At 36.3% G+C, this 25491-nt stretch overlaps 1 protein-coding gene across 2 annotated transcripts in view; it reads right to left on the bottom strand.

Annotated features, from left to right (window-relative positions):
- The window catches only part of HPSE2 (heparanase 2 (inactive)), a 619058-nt gene that overhangs the window by 231998 nt on the left and 361569 nt on the right, over window positions 1–25491 (bottom strand). For both annotated transcript variants that reach the window (XM_028513737.2, XM_028513738.2), the window contains exons 4-5: window positions 25028–25201; window positions 2464–2635 (exon numbers count right to left, since the gene is read on the bottom strand). In XM_028513737.2, the coding sequence (XP_028369538.1) occupies window positions 2464–2635; window positions 25028–25201 (346 nt within the window). The remainder of the gene's footprint in view (window positions 1–2463; window positions 2636–25027; window positions 25202–25491) is intronic.

Below are 25491 nucleotides of genomic sequence, written 5' to 3' on the forward strand. Positions count from 1 at the left end.
TCAATGATATACTTGACATCTTCATTTAGATTCAGACATAATAAATATAATACAAAAACTAAAGTGATGATTTTCTTCCCAGACCAATTACTCCTCTAGCCTTCCCATCTCTGTAAATGGAAATACCACATACCCAGTTGCTTACATATCCCTATGTCACATCACCATAGATTTACCCAACATGTCAAGACTTCTGGATTCTGTCTCCAACAATACATTCCATTGCTGCCATCTTAGTCCAGGCTCCCATCATTCTTTCTCTCTCTGCTACAGCAGCCTACTCACTGCTTCCTCTCTAATCTATCTTCCATAGGGTAGACACAGCATATTTTTTGTATAATAAATCAAATTATTTTTCTCCTCAGCTTTCACTATATTTCCCACTATACTTAGAAGAAATTCTAAGTCCTTCACTATGCCTGTAAGTCCCTATATAATATCACACCTAATTACTTCTCTAGCTATGCCTTTCTTTAGCCAACCTAGACGTTTTTCATCCACAGTGTCTTTGTACATGTTTTTCTTTCTGCCAAGAACACTGATATTGTTCACCTTTCACTTTTGTCCAGTTAACACCTACTTATCATTTAGATTATACTTTAAATATGTCTCTTCCTCTTACAAGTGACTTCATGGAGGAAATCCTTCCATGATCTCCTACTCAGTCAAATCCCAGCCCTTAGGGTCATTCATAGTATCATGCACCTTTATTTGGTATTGTGTTAGTTTTAAGATCAGTTGATTAATGTCTATGTCTCTCCTGCCATATTATATACTTCATGAAGGCTGAGAAAGTACTTGGCACATATCAGTTACTCTAGAAACATTTCCAGAATGAATGAATAATTGATACAGGGTCATGCTACTGAGAGGACACTGTCAGCCCCATCAGAATACCTTAATCAAATCATGAAAGAGAAAAGAAAATCCCAAAGCATAACTACATGGATGTAAATGATAGAGTCATTGGCTTTGCCTGATTATCTATTATGAACTGAGGATAAAGTTCTATGCATGTGATTTTTATCCACTAATTAAAACATGTAAAATGAAACCAAGTTCTCCACCCCCACACACAGACACAAGCACACACATACACACAGTCATTCCAAAGTTCAGTGAAAGTATGCTAAGGGAGGCACAGAGTTGTATTTTTAGTCAGGGGCCATGGTCATGAAACTGTTCTGCAAAAAAAAAGGGAATTTGCTCCTGAAAGAAAACAGAAGGGTGGGAAAAGGATAGGAGTTGAACTAAGGACTTTGAGATTCTTTGCGAAGAGGAAAATGAGTAAAACTAAATTTCAGGTTGTTAATGTAGTTAAAATGTAAATCTTTCTGCCTTCCAACACCCTAGTAATATCTGCCATGTTATTTAGCTTAGATCAAGACTAAGCCACCACAAAATGGAACAGAGAGAGCCACAAGAACAGTCAAGCCACAAGGCCCATCTGGGAGGCTGGCCAAAGGTTTCTCTCTCCTCAGATATCTCCATTTGTTTGTAATCACATGGCATTTATGTAACCTAATGTGGGTTGTTCACTTCACTGGAAAATGTATTACTTATCTTTGAATTAGCAGGAATAATTATACCTCTCCAAGAGCATAACAAGATACCACATAAAAAGTGTGCCTTGGTGCATACTCTATTTCAGATGAAGTCCTGACTCTCTCAACTTCATTGTTCCCACCCTTCCAGCTCTAGTTACATCTTCACTTTGGGTCTTGAACTCAACATACACCTTCAGTCTCCCTTGTGCCACACCCTCTGCCATTTCCTCTGACCTTGCATAACTGGAGCAAACTGGCACAGATGGGTTATGCCCACTATTTGATCTAAGCCTGGCCTAAGAGCAAGACTGGGGCAGAGAGCATTTAACATAGAGCCTCATCTATAACCAATGCTTTAAAATGATTATTAGATTCAGTCAAAATTAAGTCACATGACAGCAATTTTCCAGGATACCTGCTAATCTGTTGGTTAAGTTTTGCTTTAATCTGCAAGTATTTGTGGTGTTTTTCACCCAGTTCCACTGGCCAAGATTTTAAGCTTTACTTTCTGTAAAAGGATGCAAGAATAGATAATATTATATATATGTATATATGTATTATATATATAATAGGTACTATTATATATATATACTTCATTATATACATATAATGATGCTATAAAATGCTGCAATATTAAATGTGCTTTTTAAAACATTGCATACCTTTCAAACTGTCCTGGAAATTGTGATGTCCATCCCCAAACCCACCACCTTCTGCTGACTATGGAAGGTCTGGACAGATGAAAGGTTATTCTACTCTTTGATGGAGAATCCCCAATTTACAGTGAGGGAAATTGTCATGGAAAAAGTCTCTCTGTCCTTCTTAATAACAAAATAACCAGGGGGAAAGAACAAATACATTAATTTGTTACATTTAATGAACAATGTTATAAGAACTGCTAAATATTCTGACCTACCCATCTAGGAGGGCGATGACATTCTTCCTGGGCCGCCCAATATTGGGGCCATATAAGCTGGCTCTGGAGTAAATCCGGATGGGCTGCAATAGCCTCTTCAGCTGGATGTAATCCTTTCCCAACTGGCTGCCATTTACTGCCCGGCCATGCATGGTCCGATAGTTATTTGGCTCTATATTAAAAGAAGACATGTAAGTCAAAGTTGAGAAGAGTAAAGCTCTGCCAACCCTTTCCTGTCCAGAGTCTCTATCATTTTTTTAACAATGTGAATAAAATAACCAAAAGAGGGTGTGAGCTGGATTAACTTGAGAAACAAGCACAAGAAAAAAAGTCAACACCATCCTATCATTCCATTCATTTTTAAACCAATCTTCACAAAAGATCACCTAGCCCAAAACAGAAAGAACATATTGATTTTCAGGTAATATTTTATAATGGGTGAAATACTGGGTTGAACAGTGTCCTCCAAAATTTATGTCTAACTGAAACTTCAGAATGTGACCTTATTTGAAAATAGAGTCTGAGAAGACATAATTAATTAAGATTAAGGGGAATGGGATTAGGGTGTGCCTTAAATCCAAGAACCGATGCCTTTATAAGAGAAAGGAGAGGGACATTCAGGTACACTAACACACAGGGAAGAAGGCCATGTGTCGGTGGAAGCAAAGATTGAAGGGATGCTGCTGGGCCAAGGACTGCTAGCAGCTACCAGAGGCTAGGAGAAAGGCATGGAACAGATTCTTCTTCAGAGCTTCTAGAAGCAGGCTCTGAGGAAGATTTTGATTTCAGGCTTCTGGTCTCTTGAACTGTGAGAGAATGAATTTCTGTTGTTTTATACCACCAACCTCATAGAAATTTGTTATGGCAGGCAAAATAACCTACAACAAGTGGTAAAACAGGAAGGCTTCAAAAATATGGTCATTCTACCAAAAAATATAAAATAATAATAATAACAAAATAGCTGAGTAAAATAATTAACAGTTAACCCCCCTCTCCCAGTTTTTCTTAACTTAGTAGTTCTAAAGGGCAAGGAAAATCCTAAATACCTGCAGTTCCACTGCTGGACAGGGCTAACTTGATATGAAATGAAGCACATGCTACAAGGTTATCTTGAGGTTTTGATACTTTGGGGGCAAGAAATAGACCAGCATACTTGCAAGAAATTTAACAGGGAGATTTGGGGAATAAGACAGCCACAATGGGCCTTGATAAGCTCACATATACACCTTATAGTCTGGAAGGCTGTGTGCATGCTCAGGAGACACTGGAGAAAGCACTAGCTATCTATGCATTCCCAGATGAATGTGAAACCTAGTACACTCATGAAGAAGACATGTCTGATAGTAAAAGTCAGTCAGACTTATAAACTGCCTAAATTTTAATGTGTTCCTCAACTTACCTACAGATCCACTGGCAAAGGGTAGAAGCCTACTTGCTTAATGTAAGTACCACCTGTGATCAATCACTGTCTCACCATTGAGCTATGTTGACTCAGAGCAACCCCTAGAAAGCTGGCCAAAATAAAAAGTGATTCAGGAAAAAAAATTAAGAGAGAAACTCTACAGAATTAGTACAAACAAACAAATAATAATAACAAAAACCCATAACAAAAATAGCTTCTAGGATGGAGGATTTGGAATTCAGGGTTGCTCCAACATATCTAAAATATATAGTTTTCAACAACAATAAAAAATTATGACATACAAAGAAATAGTAAAGTGTGATCATAACAAGAAAAAAAGCATAACTAGGATCTCTCTCTTGGGGGGTTCAAATGTTAGACTTCATAGATAAGGACTAAAAACTGACATTAGTTTGTGGAAATTTCCTATTTCATTAAATGGCTCTTTGTAGAGCAACACAACTGGTAGAAACTAGCCTTTCTTTTAGCTGGATAAAAATGAAATATTAACAAAGAAGTTTTCTTCTCAAGATTAAAATAAATTACAAATAAAAATAAAAACCAAAAAAACTATTATTATAAGTATCTTCAGAAAACTAAAGGAAACAATACAAATTAAAGGGAAGTATACATTTATTAACTGGTCAAATATAGAGATAGCAATTATAAAAAATGATCAAATGGAAATCTTGGTACTGAAATGATTCCTTACATATAGATGAACACAGTGAAATTAACAGCAGAATTTTTACCATAATTAATGAACACCAGAAGACAGTGGGATGATATATTTAAAATGTTAAAGGAGACACTTCTAAGTTGGTAGAGGGGTAAGTGGAAGCTACGCTAACCTCCTCCTAGGACCAGTCTGGAATTACAAATAAATTGTAGAGAAATCATCCTGAATAACCAAGTAAACACTAGCTGGAGAGAAGCCTAATAACCAAAGACAGACAAAAGAAACCACTTCACTACAGTGAGACTGGTAGGAAGTGTGGAGGAAGCATGAAAGGGCTGGTTGGGCTCCCACAGGTGGCAGCTGAAGTTCTGGAGGGATATGTCAGCAGCTAGGGAGTTCCCCTTGAGAAGTGTGGGGTCTAAACCCCAAACTCCACTCCCAAGCCTACAGCATCAGAGCTGGAAAGGAACTAAGAGAACACCCAGCTATGAAAAGCAGAGGGTTTCTGTCTGCCAGGGGGAGATGGCTAGAGATGAAGAGAGCCTCTTAAAGGGCCAATGCACAAAATTTCATTTACAGACACTTACCCTGTGCTCCAGTAGAAGGGCAGAGTAGGCTAGAGATGATTGAGAAGAGTCTAGGGTTGGTAGCTCTGGGGAGAGAACTGAAGCAACAGCTCCCAGGATCCCTGGCAGCTAAGTCATTCCTCATACTGCAGAAGTCATCTTTCTCAGGCAGAGCACTCCACTAAAATGACAAGAGCCTGAGGGGAAGCAATACCCTGCATGCAGGAATTACTCTGCCCCACCCTGTGGTGTTTAAATCTGGCTGCTGATTACAGTTTGAGGCTATGTCATTGATTAGTTTAACAACTAAAGCAGAAAATAAAAAGAAGCAGCCAAAATTGGAAAACAAAGAAACAGACCCTAAATGAAAGAATCAGAGAATTCCCCAGGGGAACTAGATGGAATGGAGGCAAGCAATTTATCAGATGAGAGTTTAGCACAATGATTATAAGAATATTCAAAAGCATGAAAAAAGATATAGAAACCATAAAAAAGAACCAGTCAGAAATAAAGAATGCAATATCTGAAATGAATAAAACACTGGAAGGAATAAATAGTAGGTAAGATGAAGCAGAGGACTGCATCAGTGTTTGAAAGGCAAGGTAGAAAAAAACACCCAGGCAGAAGAGCAAACAGAAAAAAAGAATTTAAAAAAATCAGGAGAGCTTAAGAAACATTTTGGACAACATGAAGCATAACAACATCTGCATCGTGAGAACACCAGAAGGAGAGGAGAGCAAGCAATAGATTGAGAACCTATTGGAAGAAATAAAGACTGAAAGCTTCCCTAATTTGGTGAAGGAAAAAGACATACAAGTCCAGGAAGCTCAGAGAGTCCCAAGCAAGTTGGGCCTAAAGGCCTATACTGAGCCACATCATAATTAAAATGACAAGGCTTAAAGACAAGGAGAGAATCTTAAAAACCACAAGAGAAAAGGTAATTGCCTACAAGGGAGCACCAATTAGACTGTCATCTGATTTCTCAACAGAAACATTTCAGGCCAAAAGGGAGTGGTATGAAATATTCAAGGTGATGAAAAGCAAGGACCAACAATGGAAGCTACTTTACCCAGCAAAGGCTACCATTTAAAATTGAAGGAGAAATAAGGAGTTTCCCAGACAAAAATAAGCTAACGAAGTTTGTTAACACCAGACTAGTACTGCAACAAATGTTAAAGGGCTTGCTTTATGATGAAGGAGAAGGGGAAGGGGAAGGGGAAGGGGTGGGGGAAGGAGAAGGAGAAGGAGAAGGAGAAGGAGAAAGAGAAAGAGAAAGGAAAAAACAGAGAAAAATAATCTAAGAATAAAATGGCACTAAATATGTATCTATCTATAATCACCTTAAATGTAAATGGCTTAAATGCTCTAACCAAGAGTCATAGGGTAGCTGAATGGATAAGAAAACAATACCCATATAAATATTGCCTCCAAGAGACCCATCTCAGATCAAAATATATATACAGACTAAAAGTAAAGGGATGGAAAAAGATACTTCATGCAAATGGAAAGGAAAAAATCTGGGGTTGCAGTATTTATATCTGACAAAATAGACTTTAAAACCAAGGCTACAGTAAGAGACAAAGGACACTACATAATGATAAAGGGAACAATCCAACAAGAGGGTATAACCCTAGTAAACATTTATGCACACCACATAGGAGCACCTAAATATGTGAAGCCAATCTTGATGGACACGAAGGGAGACTGACAGAAATACAGTCATAGTCAGGGATTTTAACATCTTATTGACTTCAACAGATAGATATTTCTGGCAGAAAATCAACAAGGAGATGATGGTCTTAAAGGACACACTAGATCAAATGGGTTTAATTGGTATCTTCAGAGCATTTCATCCCAAAGCAGCAAAATATACATGCCTTTCAAGTGCACATGGAGCATTTTCTAGGATAGACCACATGTCAGGACACAAAACATGTATCAATAAATTTAAGAAGACTGAAACCATATCAAGCATCTTTTCTGACCACAATGCTATAAAACTAGAAATCAATCACAAGAAGAACACTGAAGAACACTCAAAGACATGGAAGCTAAATGACATTATTTAACAATTAATGGGTCAATAACAAGATCAAGGAAGAAATCAAAAGATACCTTGAAACAAATGAAAACGAGGGCAAAACAATCCAAAATCTGTGGGACACTGGGAAATTCATAGCATTACACACCTATATCAAAAAACAAGAAAAGGCTCAAACTATCAAAATTCACACTTATAGGAACTTGAAAAAGAATAACAAACAAAGCCCAAAGTGAGCAGAAGGAAGGAAATAATTAAGATCAGAGCAAAAATAAATGAAATAGAATCTTAAAAAATGATACAAAAGATCAATGAATCCAAGGTGGTTCTTTGAAAAGCTAAACAAGATTGACAAACCTTTAACCAGGCTCATCAAAAAAAAAAAAAAAGAGAGAGAGAAAAGACCCAAATAAATAAAATAAAAAATTAAAGAGGACAAATAACAGCTGACACCAAGAAATACAAAATATTTTAAGAAAATATTATGAACAACTATATGCCAAGAAACTGGAAGACCTGGACAAAATGGACAAATTCCTAGAAATATGCAATCTTTCAAAACTAAATCAGGAAAAATCAGAGAATCTGAACAGACAGGCTACACCTACTGAAATTGAAGCAGTAATTTAAAAACGCCCAATAAACAAAAGCCCTTGAATGGATGGCTTCACAGGTGAATTTTACCAAACATTATGGGAAGAAGTAGCAGCTCTTTCTCAAACTATTTCATAAAATTCCAGAGGGTGGAAGGTTCCCAAACTCATTTTACAAGGCCAGCATTATCCTAATTCAAAAACCAAGTAAAGATGCTACAAAGAAAGAAAATTATAGGCCAATATCCCTGATGAACATAGATGCTAAAATTCTTGACAAGATATTAGCAAACCGAATACACCAATACATCAACAAGATCATACACTATGATTGAGTGGGATTTATTCTTGGAATGCAAGGTTGCTACAACATTTGTATATCAACAAATGTGATTCAGCACACAAACGAATAAAGGATAATAACCACATGATCATATCAATAGATGAAGAAAAAGCATTTGCTAAAATCCAGCACCCATATATGGTAAAATCTCTCAGCAAAGTAGGATTAGAGAGAACATACCTAGACATAATAATAATACTTATGACAAACCCACTGCCAGCATTATACTCAATGGGCAAAAAATGAAAGCATTCCCCTTAAGATCAGAACAAGACAGGGATGTCCGCTTTCACCTCTTTTATTCAACACAGCACTGGAAGTCCTACCCACAACAATCAGACAAGAAGAAGACATAAAATGCATCCAGATTGGAAAGGAAGAAATAAAACTGTCATTATCTGCAGGTGACATGATACTATACAAGAGAACCCCAAAGATTCCACCAAAAAACTACTAGAACTGATAAATGAACAGCAAAGTAGCAGGACACAAAATTACTATCCAGAAATTAGTTGCTTTTTATATACCAACAACAAACTAACAGAAAAAGAGATTTTAAAAAATCCCATTCACAATTGCTACAATAAATCAAATACCTAGGAATGAACATAACCAAGGATGTAAAAGATCTGTACTCAGAAAATTAAAAGACATTTAGAAGAAATTGAAAAAAATACAAATAAGTGGAAGCATATACCAGGTTCAGGGATAGGAAGTATTAACATCATTAACATGTCCATACTACACAAAGCAATCTATAGATTCAATGCAATTCCTATGATGTATTTCACAGAACTAGAACAAATATTTTTAAAATTTATATGGAACCACAAAAGGCCCTTCATAGAAACAGTGATCCTGAGAAAGAACAAAGTTGGAGGAACCATACTGCCTAATATCAAACTGTACTATAAGGCCATAGTAATCAAAACAGCATGGTACTGGCATAAAAGCAGATATACAGATCAGTGTAACAGAATAGAAAGTCCAGAAATAAACCCACATCTTTATAGTCAATTAATATTTGACAGAGAAAGCAAGCATATACCATGGTCTGAAGATAGTTTATTCAATAAATGGTGTTGGGAAAATTGGACAGATACATGCAGAAAAATGAAACTAGACCACCTTCTTATACCACACACAAGAATAAATTCAAAATGGATCAAAGACTTAAATTTTAGACCCTAAACCATAAAAATCCTGTAAGAAAACATAGGCAGCAAAATCCTGGACACTGCTTGTAGCAATATTTTAACAGATATAAATCTCCGGGCAAGGTAAACAAAAGAAAAAATAAACAAATGGGACTACACAAACTAAAAAGTTTTTGCATGGCAAAGGAAGTCATCAACAAAATAACAAGGCAACCCTCAGAATGGGAGAACATATTCACCAATACATCTAATAAGAGGTTAACATCCAAAATAAACAAAGAACTTATAAAACTGAACACCAAAAGAACTGAACAACCCAGTTAGAAAATGGGCAAAGGACCTGAATAGACACTTTTCCAAAGATGCATACAGATGGCTGATAGACATATGAAAAAAATGATCAATGTCACTAATCATCAGAGAAATGCAAATTAAAACCATAATGAGATATCATTTCACACCTGTCAGAATGTCTGTCATCAATAAATCAACAAACAACAAGTGCTGGTGAGGACATGGAAAGGGGGGAACCCTTTTGCACTGTTGAGGGGAAAGCAGACTGGTGCAGCCACCTCAGAAAGCAGTATAGAGGTACCTAAAAAAATTAAAAATGGAACTGCCTTTTGACCCAGCAATCCCACTTCTGGGAATATATCTGAAGGAAACCAAAGCACTAATTAGAAATAAGCACCTCTATGTTCATTACAGGGTTATTTACAATCACCAAGATATGGAAGCAGTCCAAGTGTCCATCATTAGATGAGTGCAGAAAACAACTGTGGGACATTTACACAATGGAATACTATTCAGCAGTAAAAAAGAAGAAAACATTACCCTTTGTGACAGCATGGATGGACCTGGAGACCTTTATGCTAAGTGAAATACGCCAGTCAGAGAAAGATAAATACCATATGATTTCACTCATATGTGGAATCTACTGAACAAACTGAACTAACAAGGAAAATGGGGATAGACTCATAGATGGAGAGCAGGATGACAGCTGGTGGGGAAGGTTAGAGGGGGAGGGATTGAGGAAAAAGGAGTAAGGGCTCATGGACATGGACAACAGTGTGGCGATTGCTGGAGGAAGAAGGGTATAAGGGAACTAAATGTTATTGGGAAAATGCATTAAAAAGGAAATATAAACAAACAAACAAACAAACAAACAAACAAATAGTTAAAGGAAAAAAACTGTCAACCAAGAATTCTATATATGCAGCAATCAAGCCTTCAAAACTTAAAGCAAAATTTAGACCTCAGAAAAACAAAGGAAAAAATGTGCGTGAGAAAATCTGCCTTACACGAAATTAAAAAAGGAGGTCTTTTAGGTTTCAAGGAAACGACACCAGATGGTGACTGAAAAACCACACAAAGTAAGAGAGAACATCAATAAAGGTAATTACACAGATAATTATAAAATCAGTTAGATAGTCATTAGTCTTAACTAATTTAAATGAGTTCTATAAAATAGAAACTAGAAAACTGTATTGTTGGGCTTATATAAAGATATGATATTTAGAATAATAATGCTACAAAGGAGGTGGAAATAGAGCTCTATTAGAGTTAAGATTGTCTATTTAATTGGAATGAGCCAATGACCTAACAGGCATTACACTAAATAGGATATACAGATGGCAAAAAAATATATAAAAAGATGCTGTACATCACACATCATGAGAAAGATGTAATGCAAATTACAATAACAATGAATTATCAGTAATACCTATTAGAATGGTCAAAACGTGTTAACAGTGACAACACTGAACGCTAGCTAGAATGCGGAGCATCAGGAACTCACACTCATTTCTGGTGGGAATGCAAAATGATATAGTCACTTTGAAACTGGTGGTTTCTTACAAAACAAAATATATTCTTATATAAGACTCAACAATCAAGCTCTTTGTTATTTACCTAAAGTGGTTGAAAACTTACATCCACACTTGAGTCTGCACATGGATTTATAGCAGCTGTATTCATAATTGCTAAAACTTGGAGGCAACAAAGATGTCTTTCAGTAGGTAAATAGTTAAATAAACTGTAGAATAGTATTCAGCACTAACAAGAAATGAGCTATCAAGCCACAAAAAACAAAACAAAACAAAACAAAACACAGAGGAACCTTAAATGCATATCACTAAGTGAAAGAAGCCAATTTGAAAAGGTTACCTACTATGATTCCAACCATATGACATTATGGAAAAGGCAAAACTATGGAGATAGTAAAAAGATCAGTGGTTTCCAGGATTGGGAAGAAGAGTGAGGGGTGAATAGATGAAGCACAGGGCAGTGAAAAGTACCCTATACGACACCATAATGATAGCTACATGTCGTTATACATTTGTCCAAACCCATGGTATGTGCACATGAAAGGTGAACCATAATGTAAGCTATGGATTTTGAGTGATATGATATATTAATTCAAGTTCACCAATTGTAACAAATGTACAGCTATGAACCTAAAATTCCTCTAAAATATTTTTAAAAATAAAGAAATTTGGATGTGCATAGAAACATAAGGGTTGTACACACAGAGGAAAGGCCATGAGAGGACATAGCAAGAAAACAGACATCTGCAAACCAAGAATAGAGGCCTCAGGAGAAACCAGATCTGTTGATACCCTGCTCCTACGATTCTAGCCTCCAGAACAGTGAAAAAATAAAAGTTTGTTGTTTAGGGGAAAAGAGTAACACTTGTACAGAAATTTATGCCTAGATTCCTATATTAGGAAAGAAAGGTCTCAAATTAGTAATCTAAGCTTCTATCTTAAGAAAGGAGATAAAGAAGCCCTGGCTGGGAGATTCAGTTGGTTCAAGCAGCATCCTGTGCACCAAGAGGTTGTGGGTTTGATTCCCAGTCAGGACACATACCTAGAATGCAGGTTTGATCCATGGTCGGGGCATGTATAAGAGGTAACTGATCAATGTTTCTCTCTCACGATGATGTCTCTCTCTCTCCCCCTCTCTTCCTCTCCCTTTAAATCAATAAATATATCCTCAGGTGAAGATTTAAAAAAGAAAGGAGAAAAAGAAGAGAAAACTAAATATAAAGCTAGAAAAAGAAATGAAATTTAAAAATTTGATTGGAAATCAGTGATATCAAAAATAGAGGAAATCAATGAAAACAGAAGTTGGTTCTTTGAAAAGATCAACAAAATTGAAAATACCTTTAGCCTGACTGACCAAGAAAAAAGAGATAAGCCAGAGATTAAAAAATTATGAACAAAAGACTGAATACCACTAAGGACCTCACCCTAATAAAAAAGATATGACGACTATTAACAACTTTATGCCAATCATTTACACAACTTGGGTGAATTGAAAACCTTTCAAGAAAGACACCGCTTGCTCAAACTGACTCAAAAAAAAAAAAAAAAAAAGAAAATCTAAACACACCTATAACAACAAAAGACATTGAATTAGTCATTAAAAATATTTTCACAGAGAAAGTGCAGACCCAGGTGAAGTCATAGGTGATTTCTATTAAATATTTAAAGAAGCAATAAAACCTGTCATTCACAAACTCTTCCAGAAAATGGAAGAAGAGAGAACATTTAATGTAAAGAAGAGAGAATGTTAGCTAGTTTTATGATGCTAATGTTCCCCTGATACCAAAGATGGAAAAAAGCACACCACAAGAAAACTACAGATGAATGTCCCTCATAAATATAGAATCAAAAATTCCCAAATAAATATTACAAACTGAACCCAGCAATATATAAAAAATATTATAAACTATGACAAAGTGGAAATTTACTAGGAATGGAAGGTTGATTTAACATCAAAATCCAACTAATATAAAATACCATATTAATAGAATAAAAGACCAAAACCACCTTATCATTTTTAATACATGAAGAAAAAACTCATTTGACAAAAATCCAAAACTCATTCTTGATACTCTCAATAAATTATGAATAGAAAGTTCCTCAATCTTATATATAAAAAAAAACCTAAGAAAAAGCTACATATTTAATGACAATACACTGAATGATTTATGGTAAAACATCATACTTAATGGTGAAATATTGAATGTTTCCCCCCCTAAGATTGGGAACAAGGCAAGAATGTGTGTTCTTGCCACTTATATTCAACAGTTGTAGTAGAGGTTCTAACCAGTGCAATTATGCAAGAAAAAGAAATAAAAAGCATCTAAACTAGAAAGGAAGAAGTAAAACTATCTTTATTCTAACACAACCTAGCCTGTATACAGAACATCCTAAAGAATTCACAATAAAGGAGAAAAATACAAGATTTAAATAAGTAAGTTAAGCAAAGCCTGACAATAAGAGATCAATATATAAAAGTCAACTGTATTTTTAATACTAGCAATGCACAATACAAATATGAAATTTAAAATAATTCCATTCACAATTACATTAAGAAGAGTAAAATATTTAAGAATAAACTTAACAAGACTGCCAAACTTGTACTACAAAGACTGCCAACCCTGAAAACTACAAAACATCTTGAGAAAAACTAAATAAATGGGGAGATAATCTATGCTTATGAGTAGGAAGACTCAGTATTGCTAAGGTGGCAATTCTCTTTAAACTGATCTGTAGGTTCAATGCTATTTCTATTAAAATTCCAGCAGGCTTTATTGAGGAAATTATAAACTGAGCCTAAAATGTACATAGAAATGCGAACACCAAGAATAGCCAAAACAATTTTGAAAAAAAAAAAGGTTGGAGGATTTATACTTTTCAATTTCAAAAATCATTATAAAGCTATTATAATCAAGATAGTGTAGTCCCAGTACAGGAAGAGACATATGGATCAGTGAAATTGAATTAAAAGTCCAGAATAAACCCAGTTATGGTCAACTGATTTTTGACAAAAGTGTCAAGAGCATTCAATAGGGAAAGGATAGTCTTTTAAATCCTTTTTTTTTAAAGATTTTATTTATTTATTTTTAGAGAGGGAAGGGAGGGAGGGGGAGAGAGGAAGTTAAGAGAGAGAGAGAGAGAGAGAGAGAGAGAGAGAGGGAGGGAGAGAGAGAGAGAGAGAGAGAGGGGAAGATTTAATGTGTGGTTGCTGGGGGTTCAGGCCTGCAACCCAGGAATGTACCCTGGCTGGGAATCAAACCTGGGACACTTTGGTTCCCAGCCCGCGCTCAATCCACTGAGCTACACCAGCCAGGGCTGGGAAAGGATAGTCTTTTAAATAAGCGGTGCTGGAACAAGTTTAGCTCCACATTTCAAAAAGATGAATTTAGACCCCTGCTTCATACCATACTAAAAAAATAACTCATTTTGAATCTTATGCCCAAATGTAAGAACAAAAACTATAAATACTTTAGAAGAAAATACAGGGAAAAAAACTTTGTGACTTTAGGCAAAGATATAACACCAAAAGCAAGATCCATATAAAATTGATAACCTGAATGTTAAGTTAACAAAGTTCAAAACTTCGGTACATCAAAAGATGACACAAAGAAAATGAAAAGCTATAGACTAAAAGAATATTTTTGCAAATAACTTACTTGATAAAGAATTTGTATTCAGAATATATTTAAAACTCTTACAACTCAATAATAAGATAATCCAATTAAAAGGGCAAAAGATTTGAGTAGACATTCCCCTAAGAAGATGTAAGAATGGCTGATTAAGCACATGAAAAGATGCTCGACATCATTGTTTTTAGTGAAGTGCTAATTAAAGCCATATTAAGACATTACTTCGCGACTTCCGGCAAGATGGAGGAATAGGTGGACGCACCGTACCTCCTCGTACAACCAAGATTAGAAAACCAATAATTTACAACAATAATTTACTATCAGAATAACACCCAGATCCAGCAGAGGATTTATCTGAATGGAAGTCGGGCAGCCAAGAAGTTGAAGTAGACACGCTCATCCGGACTGGTAGGAGAAGACGAGCCGGGCGGGCGTGGGGCTGGCTCGGGTCGGCAGCGCGCGGAGGTCAGGGGAAGGTTTGGCGCGAAATCGGCGCAAAAGCCATCCAGGGGCGCAAGAAGGCAGCGGTGATCCCTGACTACGCAAGCTGCGGCTGGCAGACCCAGAGGGGTAGCGATTGTGGACCAGGGCAGAACTCGCGGCCCAGAAGCCCAGAAAAGGGTCTGAGTCCAGGGGAACGGAACTACCGCCATTGTTTTCTCCCGTCCCGCTCCCGCTCCTGCTCCCGCCCCCGCCCCACCCCCACATATAACGTCACAATCTAGCGACTGTGGTGCCCAGCCCCGGTGAGCACCTAAGGCTCCGCCCCCCACTGTAACAAGAGCAACCAGACCGGAAAAAAAAAAGGAGAGACAGGGGAAAAAAAATATGTTTTCAACAGAGCAGATCAGTCCCCCAGGACTCATCCTTTTGAGCGACCAAGAATTAGCCAATCTATCAGATGCACAGTTCAAAACACTGGTGATCAGAAAGCTCACAGAACTGGTTGATTTTGGACGAAATTTAGATGAAAGAATGCAGATTACCATAAAACAGATGCAGGAAGACACACGGAGGAGAGCCAATAGTGAAAGGAAGGAATATGAGTCCCAAAACAATACAGTGGACCAGAAGGAAGATAGAATCAACCAAGCAGGAAAGCATGATGAAATAAGAATTCAAAAAATTGAGGAAAAGATTAAGAGCATCCAAGACACCTTTAAAAGTTCCAATATCCGAATTATAGGGGTACCAGAATCGGAAGGGGACAAGCAACAGATTGAGCACATATTTGAACAAATAATAAAGGAGAACTTCCCCAATCTGGCAAAGGGAACAGTCTTCCAAGAAATCCAAGAAGCTCAGAGAGCCCCAAAGAAGTTGGACCCAAGAAGAAACACACCAAGGCACATCATAATTATATTAGCCAAGGTAAAAACGAAGGAGAGAATCCTAGAAGCAGCAAGAGATAAGGGGACAGTCACCTACAAAGGAGTTCCTATCAGACTGTCAGCTGATTTCTCCAAAGAGACCTTACAGGCAAGAAGGGGCTGGAAAGAAATATTCCAAGTCATGAAAGACAAGGACCTACATCCCAGATTGCTCTATCCAGCAAAGCTCTCATTTAGAATGGAAGGGCAGATAAAGTGCTTCTCAGATAAGGTCAAGTTAAAGGAGTTCATCATCACCAAGCCCTTATTTTATGAAATGCTAAAGGGACTTATCTAAGAAAAGAAGATAAAGAAAAGACATGTATAGTAAAAGGACAGCAAACTCACAAATATTAACAACCACACCTAAAGCAAAACCAAAAGAAACTAAGTAAACAATTAGAACAGGAACAGAACCACAGAAATGGAGGGCACATGGAGGGTTAGCAGCAGGGGCGTGGGAGGAGGAGAGAGGGGGAAAAGGTATAGAGAATAAGTAGCATAGAATGTAGGTTGAAAATAGATAGGGGGAGGGCAAGAATAGTACGGGAAATGTAGAAACTAAAGAACTCATAAGTATGACACATGGACATGAACTAAAGGGGGAAATGTGGGTGGGAGGGGGGTACAGGGTGGAGGGGAGAGAAGGGGGGAAATGGGACAACTATAATAGCATAATCAATAAAATATATTTAAAAAAAAGAAAATAAAAGAAAAGAAACCGAAAAAAAAAAAAAAAAGACATTACTTCAAGCACACTAGAATGGCTACCTAAAAACAAAAAACACTCAAAGAAACAGAGACCATGAGTGGAAAGGGGAAGAGAAATGTAGTCAATACTATTTTGATAAGTTTATATGGTGATAGATGATTATTAGAATTAGTGGGGTAATCACATTGTATGGCATAAAAATGTCAAAATACTATGTTGTACACCTCAAATTAATATAACCAATATAAGATTATCTACTAGCCCTGGCTGGTGTGGCTCAGTGGATTGAGTGCTAGCCTGCGGACCAAAGGGTAGCTGCTTTGATTCCCATTCAGGGCGCATGCCTGGGTTGTAGGCCAGGTCCCCAGTTGGGGGTGTGTGAGAGGCAACGGCACATTGATGTTTCTCTCCTGCCTTTTCTCTCTCCCTAACCCTCCCTCTAAAAATAAATAAATATTTTAAAATTTCAAAATTCCCTTTAAAAAAGATTATATACCAACTATACTTAAATAAAAATAAATTTTAAAAAGACAGTCATTATAAAGTGTTTCCAAAGATATAGCAAAACAGAAACTCTCTTATATCACTGATGAAGATATATAATGGTATAGCTACTTTGGAAGATAGTTTGGCAGTTTGTTAAAAAGAAACATAAATTTATATACAAATTCACAACTCCATTCACCTTCGAGATATTTCCCTAAGAGAAATGAAACCATTATTTATCATAGACAAAAAGGAGAAACAATACAAATGTCCATCATCTGGTGAATGGAAGAGCAAAATGTGATATGTATTATATTCATACACTGGAACATTATTTATCAACGAAAAAGAAAGAACTATTTTACATTCTACAACATGGATCAACCTGAAAACACTAAATGAAAGAAGTCAGATATAAAAGAGTATGCACTGTATGTTTCCAGTTTTATGAAACATCAGAAAAGAAAAATGTCTGAAGACAAAGCAGATTAGTGTTTCTTGGGCCTGGGAATGGCTACAGGAATTGACTGAAAACTGGCACAGGGGATCTTTTTGGAGTGATGAAAATGTATTTAAATTGGAGTGTGAAAATTGTTGTACAAATTGGTAAATTTACTAAGGATCAGTGAACTGCAAAATAAACAAGGAGAAAGGGAAGAATAGAGGAAGGGGGAGAGGGAGGGGTACATTAATTCACTGTCAGAAAAGCATAGGGTCAAGTTGAGTATTTTAGTTTGAGTTAAAAGGTAAAAAATGTGACAGAGGATAATGATAAACTGTTTTCAAATCTTATTTATTATCTATCTCTTCTAGTAGAGTGTATGAAGGGATATTTACTGTTTTTTTTTTTCTTCTAAAACTAGTACAGTACCTTTGGCACACACTAGGCAGTCAAATATTTGTTGAATGGAAATTGAATGAAGTGAAGAAAGCCAAGAAGTTTTAATATCATTAAAAAAGAACCTCCCTTTCAGTTAGAACCCCCAAGTTCCTGACATAGATTTAGCACTTACTGCTGCATTAAGCAGTTTGCTTGAGCTTTCCAATAGGTTTCCTCACTTGCATAACATTTACTTATTTAGCATTTTGGGGTCCAAAGAGGAGTGTTAGGAAGTGCTATGTAAACTACATAATATGCAAATATTGGATGACAATATTATTACCAATTACAAATGTAAGGCTCCTAAGGAAGTAACTACTTCATCACCAACCAGTGGCAGGGAATATGCATTGCCTTTAAAATAAAAAGATAAAATACTATATTCTCATTTTTTGTAACAGCAGTGTTAAGATACAGTTTACATATTATATAATTCACCAAGTCAATGTCTATAACTGAGTGGTTTTAAGTATATTCACAGAGTTGTGCAACCATCACTGCATTACTGAACCAAATTTTAGAACATTTTCACCAACCAAAAAAGAAATTTCATGCCTCTCAGCAGTTACTGCTCATCCCCAAAATCATCTGTAGGGATAACAATTAATCTACCTTCTGCTTATTAGACTTGCCCATTCTGGACATTTCACATAAAGAGAATTATACTGTGTGGTGTTTTGCAACTGGCTTCTTTCACTTAGCATTATCTTGTCAAGGCTCATCCACATTGTAGCATATATCAATACTCCATTTCTTCCTATGGACAAATAATATCCCATTGTATGGCTAGAACTCATTTTATTTATTCATTCAGCAGTTGATGGACATTGGTTTTTTTTTTTTTACTATTATGGATAATGCTGCTGTGAATATTTGTATACAAGTTTTTATGTGGACATATGTTTCCATTTCTCATAGCCATAGACCTAGGAGTGGAGTTGCTAGGTTGTATTTGACTGTAATTCTGTATTTAAATTTTTGAAGAAATGCCAAATTGTTTTCCAAAGTGGCTATACCATTTTATGTTCCTGCCAGCAGTGTGTGAGTCCAATTCTTCTACATCTTTGCCAAGAGTTGTTCTTTTCCTTTTTTATTATTATGGCCATCCCAGTGGATATGAAGCACTATTTCATGTGGTTTTGATTTGTGTTTCCTTGATGGCTAATGATATTGAGCATCTTTTCATCTGTTTAATTATATTTTATATTTCTTCTTTGGAAAATCCTTTGCCCAACAGATTCTTTAACCTATCCTTGTGTTGTCCTTAGTATGAAGTGAAATAACACAAGAAAATCCCTTGTTCCAAGAAGTAGGTCTACACTGTGGTTCATAGTATTTTTTTGTAATTAATAGACTTTATTTTTATCTTTTAGAGCAATTTTCAGTTTACAGAAAATTGCATAGGTAGTACCAACAGTTCCTGTATACCCTGTCATCCCCCTCCACACACACAATTTCCCCCATTATGAACATCTTGCCTTGGTGTGGCACATCTGTTACAATGAAAGAGCTGACAGTGATGTTGTTATAACTCAAGTCTGTGGTTTACATTAAGATTTTCTTTGTGTTCCAAGGCTGTATGGGTTTTGATAAATGTATAATGTCATATATCCATCATTACAGTATGATACAGAATAAGTTCTCCTTCCAAAATCTTATATTCCACATATTCATCCTTTTCTCCATCCCCTGACCTTCTGGAAACCACTGATCTATTGTTCACTCTCTATAACTCTACTTTTGTCAGAAAGTCATGTAGTTGGAATTGTGACTCACAGTGTTTTAAACGGGCCATGGAGTTGGTCCACATGCTGTGAACAGTCACTGCTGCATGCCCCATACCCATAGCCAAAAAATGACCAGAGTAGGTTTTCTCTCCCCCATGTCCACTTAATATGAACAGAGAAGTCACTGATGTGTCAATGAGTCAGAACAGCAAACTCCACTTGAGCTTTCACAAGTTACAGAAGGGATCTGAAGTATTTAAGAACAGCAGGCAAGAAGAGATAGATTGGACCATGTCAGATTGTTCCTTTTTTGTAGTAACCTAACCTAAACAAAGGTAAATGTTTAAGAAGTGAGCAGAAGGTGACTAATGATTTACTCTGTTTCTTAAGGAGTCAGTTGCACCTCAAAGTGGATCATACCAGTGATAACAAAAAACAAATGATCTTGGTCCTATCAATGATTCATCCCACATCCACACACATAACTGCTATCCCATAAATTCCTTCTCCAACTATCCAACTGTAACAACAAACAGTTAAACATTGTAAACTATAACACTAAACCATATTCATAAAATAATATGATTCTCTACTATGACAATGAACAGAATTAAAAAATTGATATAATTTAAAGATCACTACATTCCTTAATAATTAAACAACATAAGTGCTTACAAATGTAAGCTATGAATTTATCAACACTTTTGTGCATTATTTATTTTTTATCCTACATTATTTGTTGGTACAACTTCTCTGATTTATTCTATACCCCTTTTATAACTCTAAAGACTTCTTTGAATTCTAATATATGAGGGCTTAACCATTCAATAGTTTTAACTTTATCCTGCCTTTACCTGCAGATAATAAGCTCCTACAGAATATGAATTCTTTGTTGTGTGTATTTACTCTCCACCATAGTCTGTTCTACCAAAAGAAACTGTAGTGGGCAGAGGACTTCAAGGATGTCCTACAATTCCTACTCCAGCACTTGGCATATTTTGCATGGCAGATACTCAGTAGTACATACATATTAAACACAGGAGTGAATAAACAGCATGAAAGTATATATGTGGATGGGTGTATGCAGAGAAAGAATTGATAAGGTGAAGGTGATAAAGGGGAGATTTGGATAGGGAGAGGAAAAGGAGAAAAGTAAGCAGGTAAAGAAACTATTAATACATATGGCTTTTCATCATCCTCTCTCCTCTTTCCTGCTCCTTTCCTTCCCTAACCATCTAAACTCTATCCTATGAAGATATAGCTCTCTAAAGCTCTGGGCTATGACTTAGTCTCATTAACAATTGGCAACATGTTTGAAGACAGTGGCTCAACCCTATGTTTGGCTTTCCCAAGGTTGTAACTGTTATATATACACAAATATATACAACTGAAATGTATTAATGGCTATACATAAGTACATCATACATTAATCCACATAATCACAGAATAAAAGCTTAATAATTACTGAGTGAATAAATGACTAAATACAGCTGGACTTCCAAAATCATTACCTCTAAGGAGCTAAATTTTGTAAGATCAGAAATTTGATTTTATGAACTCATTCAGTAGACATCAGATTCCAGGAAACTGAAATCATAAAAGAACAATTGTTAAGTGTATAGGTCAGATGCATATATGACACTAAGTAATTATAGTAGCTTTTATTTGCTCACAGAAGTGGGCAGATTTATTTAGAAAATGAACTTAATTTGGGGAGCAATTTATAACGTAGAGCTCAGTTAGAGATGCTGCATCATTTTCAGAGGATTTTTGTTAAAAATAACCTAAACAACAAACACCATGTCCCAGGAGCAATGTTGGACCAAAGTGTATTTCCAGTGTTTAATTACTATCTTCCAAATTCCCCCAGTTCTTTCTTAATTTAGATTCACTAATGATTAATAGAAGTGTAAATTAATTACAATCCTCACCTAGCATTAAGCAAATACGTTTACAATTAATGACTCTTAAGGACACATTTTGTATCTTCAGAATGTAGTTAAAAATCTTGTATTAAAAAGTTATTCTTTCACAGATTTTGACATCCTAAACTTTTGTAATTTTTATCTCCTGCTACAGGGATATTGCTCTTGTGGTCTACAGTGTACACTACACACTGACTTTTCAAAAAGGGGAAAAACAGTAAGTTAGCCACTTGAAGTTTTGCTATTTTTCAGAGAAATAGCCAAAGAAATGTCTACTTTAGCTTTTCCAGTGCTAGATTTGCTCTCAAGATAAAGTATTTGTTAACAGGATGTGGGTATACAGGAGGATGAGTGAATGATAAAAGGACTGGCCAGTTCTATTGTCCCTCCCTAAATTTGGGCATGATGGTTAAACTGTCACTTCTATCCAAAAGAGATAAGGTTACAAAGAATAAAACAGACAAAAGTTTGGAGAGACAAGTCTAGGCCAGGAGGATGCCAATGCAGATAATTTTTGAGAGGGAAGTCTGAATGTAAAACACAACAGTTGTGAGCAGAATACACAAGATATCTCAAGAGATATAATTCTAGCACAAGAAAAACTATCAGTAGTTTTGGTGATTGCTGGGGGAGGGAGTATATGTAAAGGGACTAAATAGTAATGGAAAAATATAATAAAGATAAAAAATAAAATGAATTAGAAGAAGCAGTAAAATAAATCTTCCTCAAACCCTAAAAGGTATATTCAGTTTGGCAGACTATTTATTAGTCATATCAAAAATACAGAAATGCAGTTTTTAAAATAAAAGGAAAGGGAGCTGGGAGAGGACCAAGTCTAGTCTTGATTACAGACTCAAAATCATCTATATGTACCTGGATAGAAATGCTCATAAAAAGATTACCAGACATTTTCTACTTTATTGAATTCTAAAATTCATAGATTTGCTTATTCTCCTATCCATTCTTATCCATATACTTATTTATTTTCTTATCTTTGTGCTTTTTTTCCTCCTCGTAAATGCTTCTTTGTTTTTGTTAAATGCTTAAGAGGCATTTAAAAAGGTGATAGTGGGAATCATTAATTGTGTGGCTAAAATGACTAAATAACATTTTAAAATGTAATTAGCTGCATCTCCAAACTAGTATAATTTGGGGAAAGAAGGTGGATGGGAAGGGAGGCCCTCAGTTGTCTGGAATACATGGGTATATGCAGAAAGATGCATATACTCTCTTTACCTACCCACCCCTACCACCACCAAATCATGCCAGTTATCCCAACTAAAGATTTATTTATTTTAGCAAGCACCCCAAAACGCTAGAGGGATTATGGCCATCAATCACTCATAAGTAAGTTTTAACTACTTTGGGTTTATCTACAACTAGCTGAGATTTTTTTAGAAACCCCTTTTATTTAGAACAGTATTATAAAAAAGACAACAAATAAAGCTTTATTTAAGCAGAGCATGTATTCTACAGCTCACCACTCCTTACTGTCCTACTGTCCTAGGAGAGGCCCTACCACTCCTTACTGTCATATACTTGTCCATTTTAAGTATTATTTGTAATAGGTCCTTCATGACTGTTGTAATGAGCTGTTTGGGAAATGCACGATTTAAAGAATATTTTGCTCTTGGGAAGAGAGCTAAGCTGTGTGAAGTCTGAAATTGCAGCAGGGTAGGGTTAGGTGAGTAGTCATGAGTAGACATCATAAAACACCAAAAGATCTCAAGGAATATGAAATAGAATATGGGAAGGGGAGAGATTGGTAAAGGGTTTTGCCTACTACATAATATTTTCCTAGTTAAAGCTGATCACATCACTCTTGCTTTTGTCAAAGAATATATAATAGATACATTCTATCCAGACAAGTTGGGAAGATGAGAAGCCTCCAGCTAACCCAGTACTTCACCCAACCGCAAAAGCACCTTCAGTTCAGTTCATTGGGTCTCCATCTGGCCCCTAGGTCTCCCCAAGTTTCTCCTACTCCAGGGGAGGAAGAGAGAAAAGAAGAGTAGGAGAGGTACATTCCAGTTAATGGTAACAGATAAGAAAACAGGGCACATTCTAATAAGGCCCTCATTCCTTCTTATCTTATTATGAGGATCTCAACTTCTGGTGTATAATAAATTCACACATGCATATGTATGTGTGCACACTCCAGACAAATACAGGGTTGCTATGGATATACAAGGCCATGGACAAAAGTGCTGATATCAGTTTGTTACAGCAGTTTTAAGCGAAGTCTTGGTTTGTTCAACTCAATTGTCTTGTTCTAAGGTTTATCAAAATGTCTTTTAATTAGAGAATCAGAATATTTTCAAATTGATATTATCCATAATTTTAGCTAAAACCTGTATTAATTGCCTCGATAATAATAGAGTCATGGAATCTACAGAATATCATCTATATCTCAACACATACATATATATCATCTGTGGATGAAAGAATAGTAGAATTTAGGCAGTATTTCTCTAAAGTCTGTTCCACGGAATATTACTGCATGGGCTGATAAAAAGTTACACACACACACACACACACTTCAGTGACTAAATAAGACTGAGCACTGTGAAAAATGAAAATGTGGGTTCCTTTATTTAAAAATTAAGAATTTCAAGACAGCAAAGGCACAGCATTGAACCAAGCATGGGTTTCTTCTCAGCACAGGCCTGTGTGGCTGTACAGGCTGCGCAGCCCTGAGAGAAATCCTAGTTAGATGGCTTAAGAAACGCTGGGTTAAGCATGTTACACAGTTTCATTGCAGCAGGACTTCTCAGAGCCTTTTGTAGGCTAATGTGAATTGTGAACCTCCAAGAGGTACACAGGGTAGCAAAGTCCCCAAACATATGTGACCAAGCTCTTTCGAGTTATTATAAAGGTCATCTTGTAGGACTAATGTGCCACACACTGTAAAATGCAGCACTGGCTGTGCAGATGGGTTGTATTTGGTTTAGCATCAATTTGTTAGTTACAAATCACATGTAACATTTTCTCCATATTGGGAATTAGGTAACTAGAGATAACTATAACTATAGATGCAAATGGTGTGGATTCACTAAATCTACTGCCCTTCACTATTTGATCTTTTACTATTTGAAAAATCAACTCAGTGGCCAAACACCCCAAGTGTTTTCTGAGCTAGTATGCTAGAGGTGGTCTGATTGTGACTATATCCCACACTAACATTTTCCCCTTTATCTTGTCAATTAGAGGAAATAACATCTTACTTACCATTACCCAGTTCCCAAGAAATGTTGTACTTTTTGCTGGCACTGTACTTCAACAGACTCAAGGCACTAGAACTGTTCCAGGAGTTATTGGGATTGCGACGCAGTGCATTTAGAGCAAATATCAGGTGGAGTCCAGAGCAATCAGCAAAGTTGTAAAGTTTGTCTAGAGACCTGGCTGGGAAGAAGCAGAGAAAGGCTTGTAACTTGCAAATCAACATTCCAACAAAAGGAAAATATGGCTACTACAAAAAGCCTTTCTATGAGCTTCCTAATAGGGATTACACAGAGGGGTTTCTCAGGGTACATTTTAAGGTGACTGGACAGCAGCACACACAACTGCAGACAGAGGCCGCAAATCAGCAGCAATTCTAGTCCACAGTATGTTTTATTTGATAACCAAACACTGAGTTGCTAACATTTAAAATGGAATGATATCATAAAGTAGCTAGATTTCTAGCTTTTTTC

The sequence above is a fragment of the Phyllostomus discolor genome, chromosome 5 (assembly GCF_004126475.2).
Source record: "Phyllostomus discolor isolate MPI-MPIP mPhyDis1 chromosome 5, mPhyDis1.pri.v3, whole genome shotgun sequence".
NCBI classification, from domain to species: domain Eukaryota; kingdom Metazoa; phylum Chordata; class Mammalia; order Chiroptera; family Phyllostomidae; genus Phyllostomus; species Phyllostomus discolor.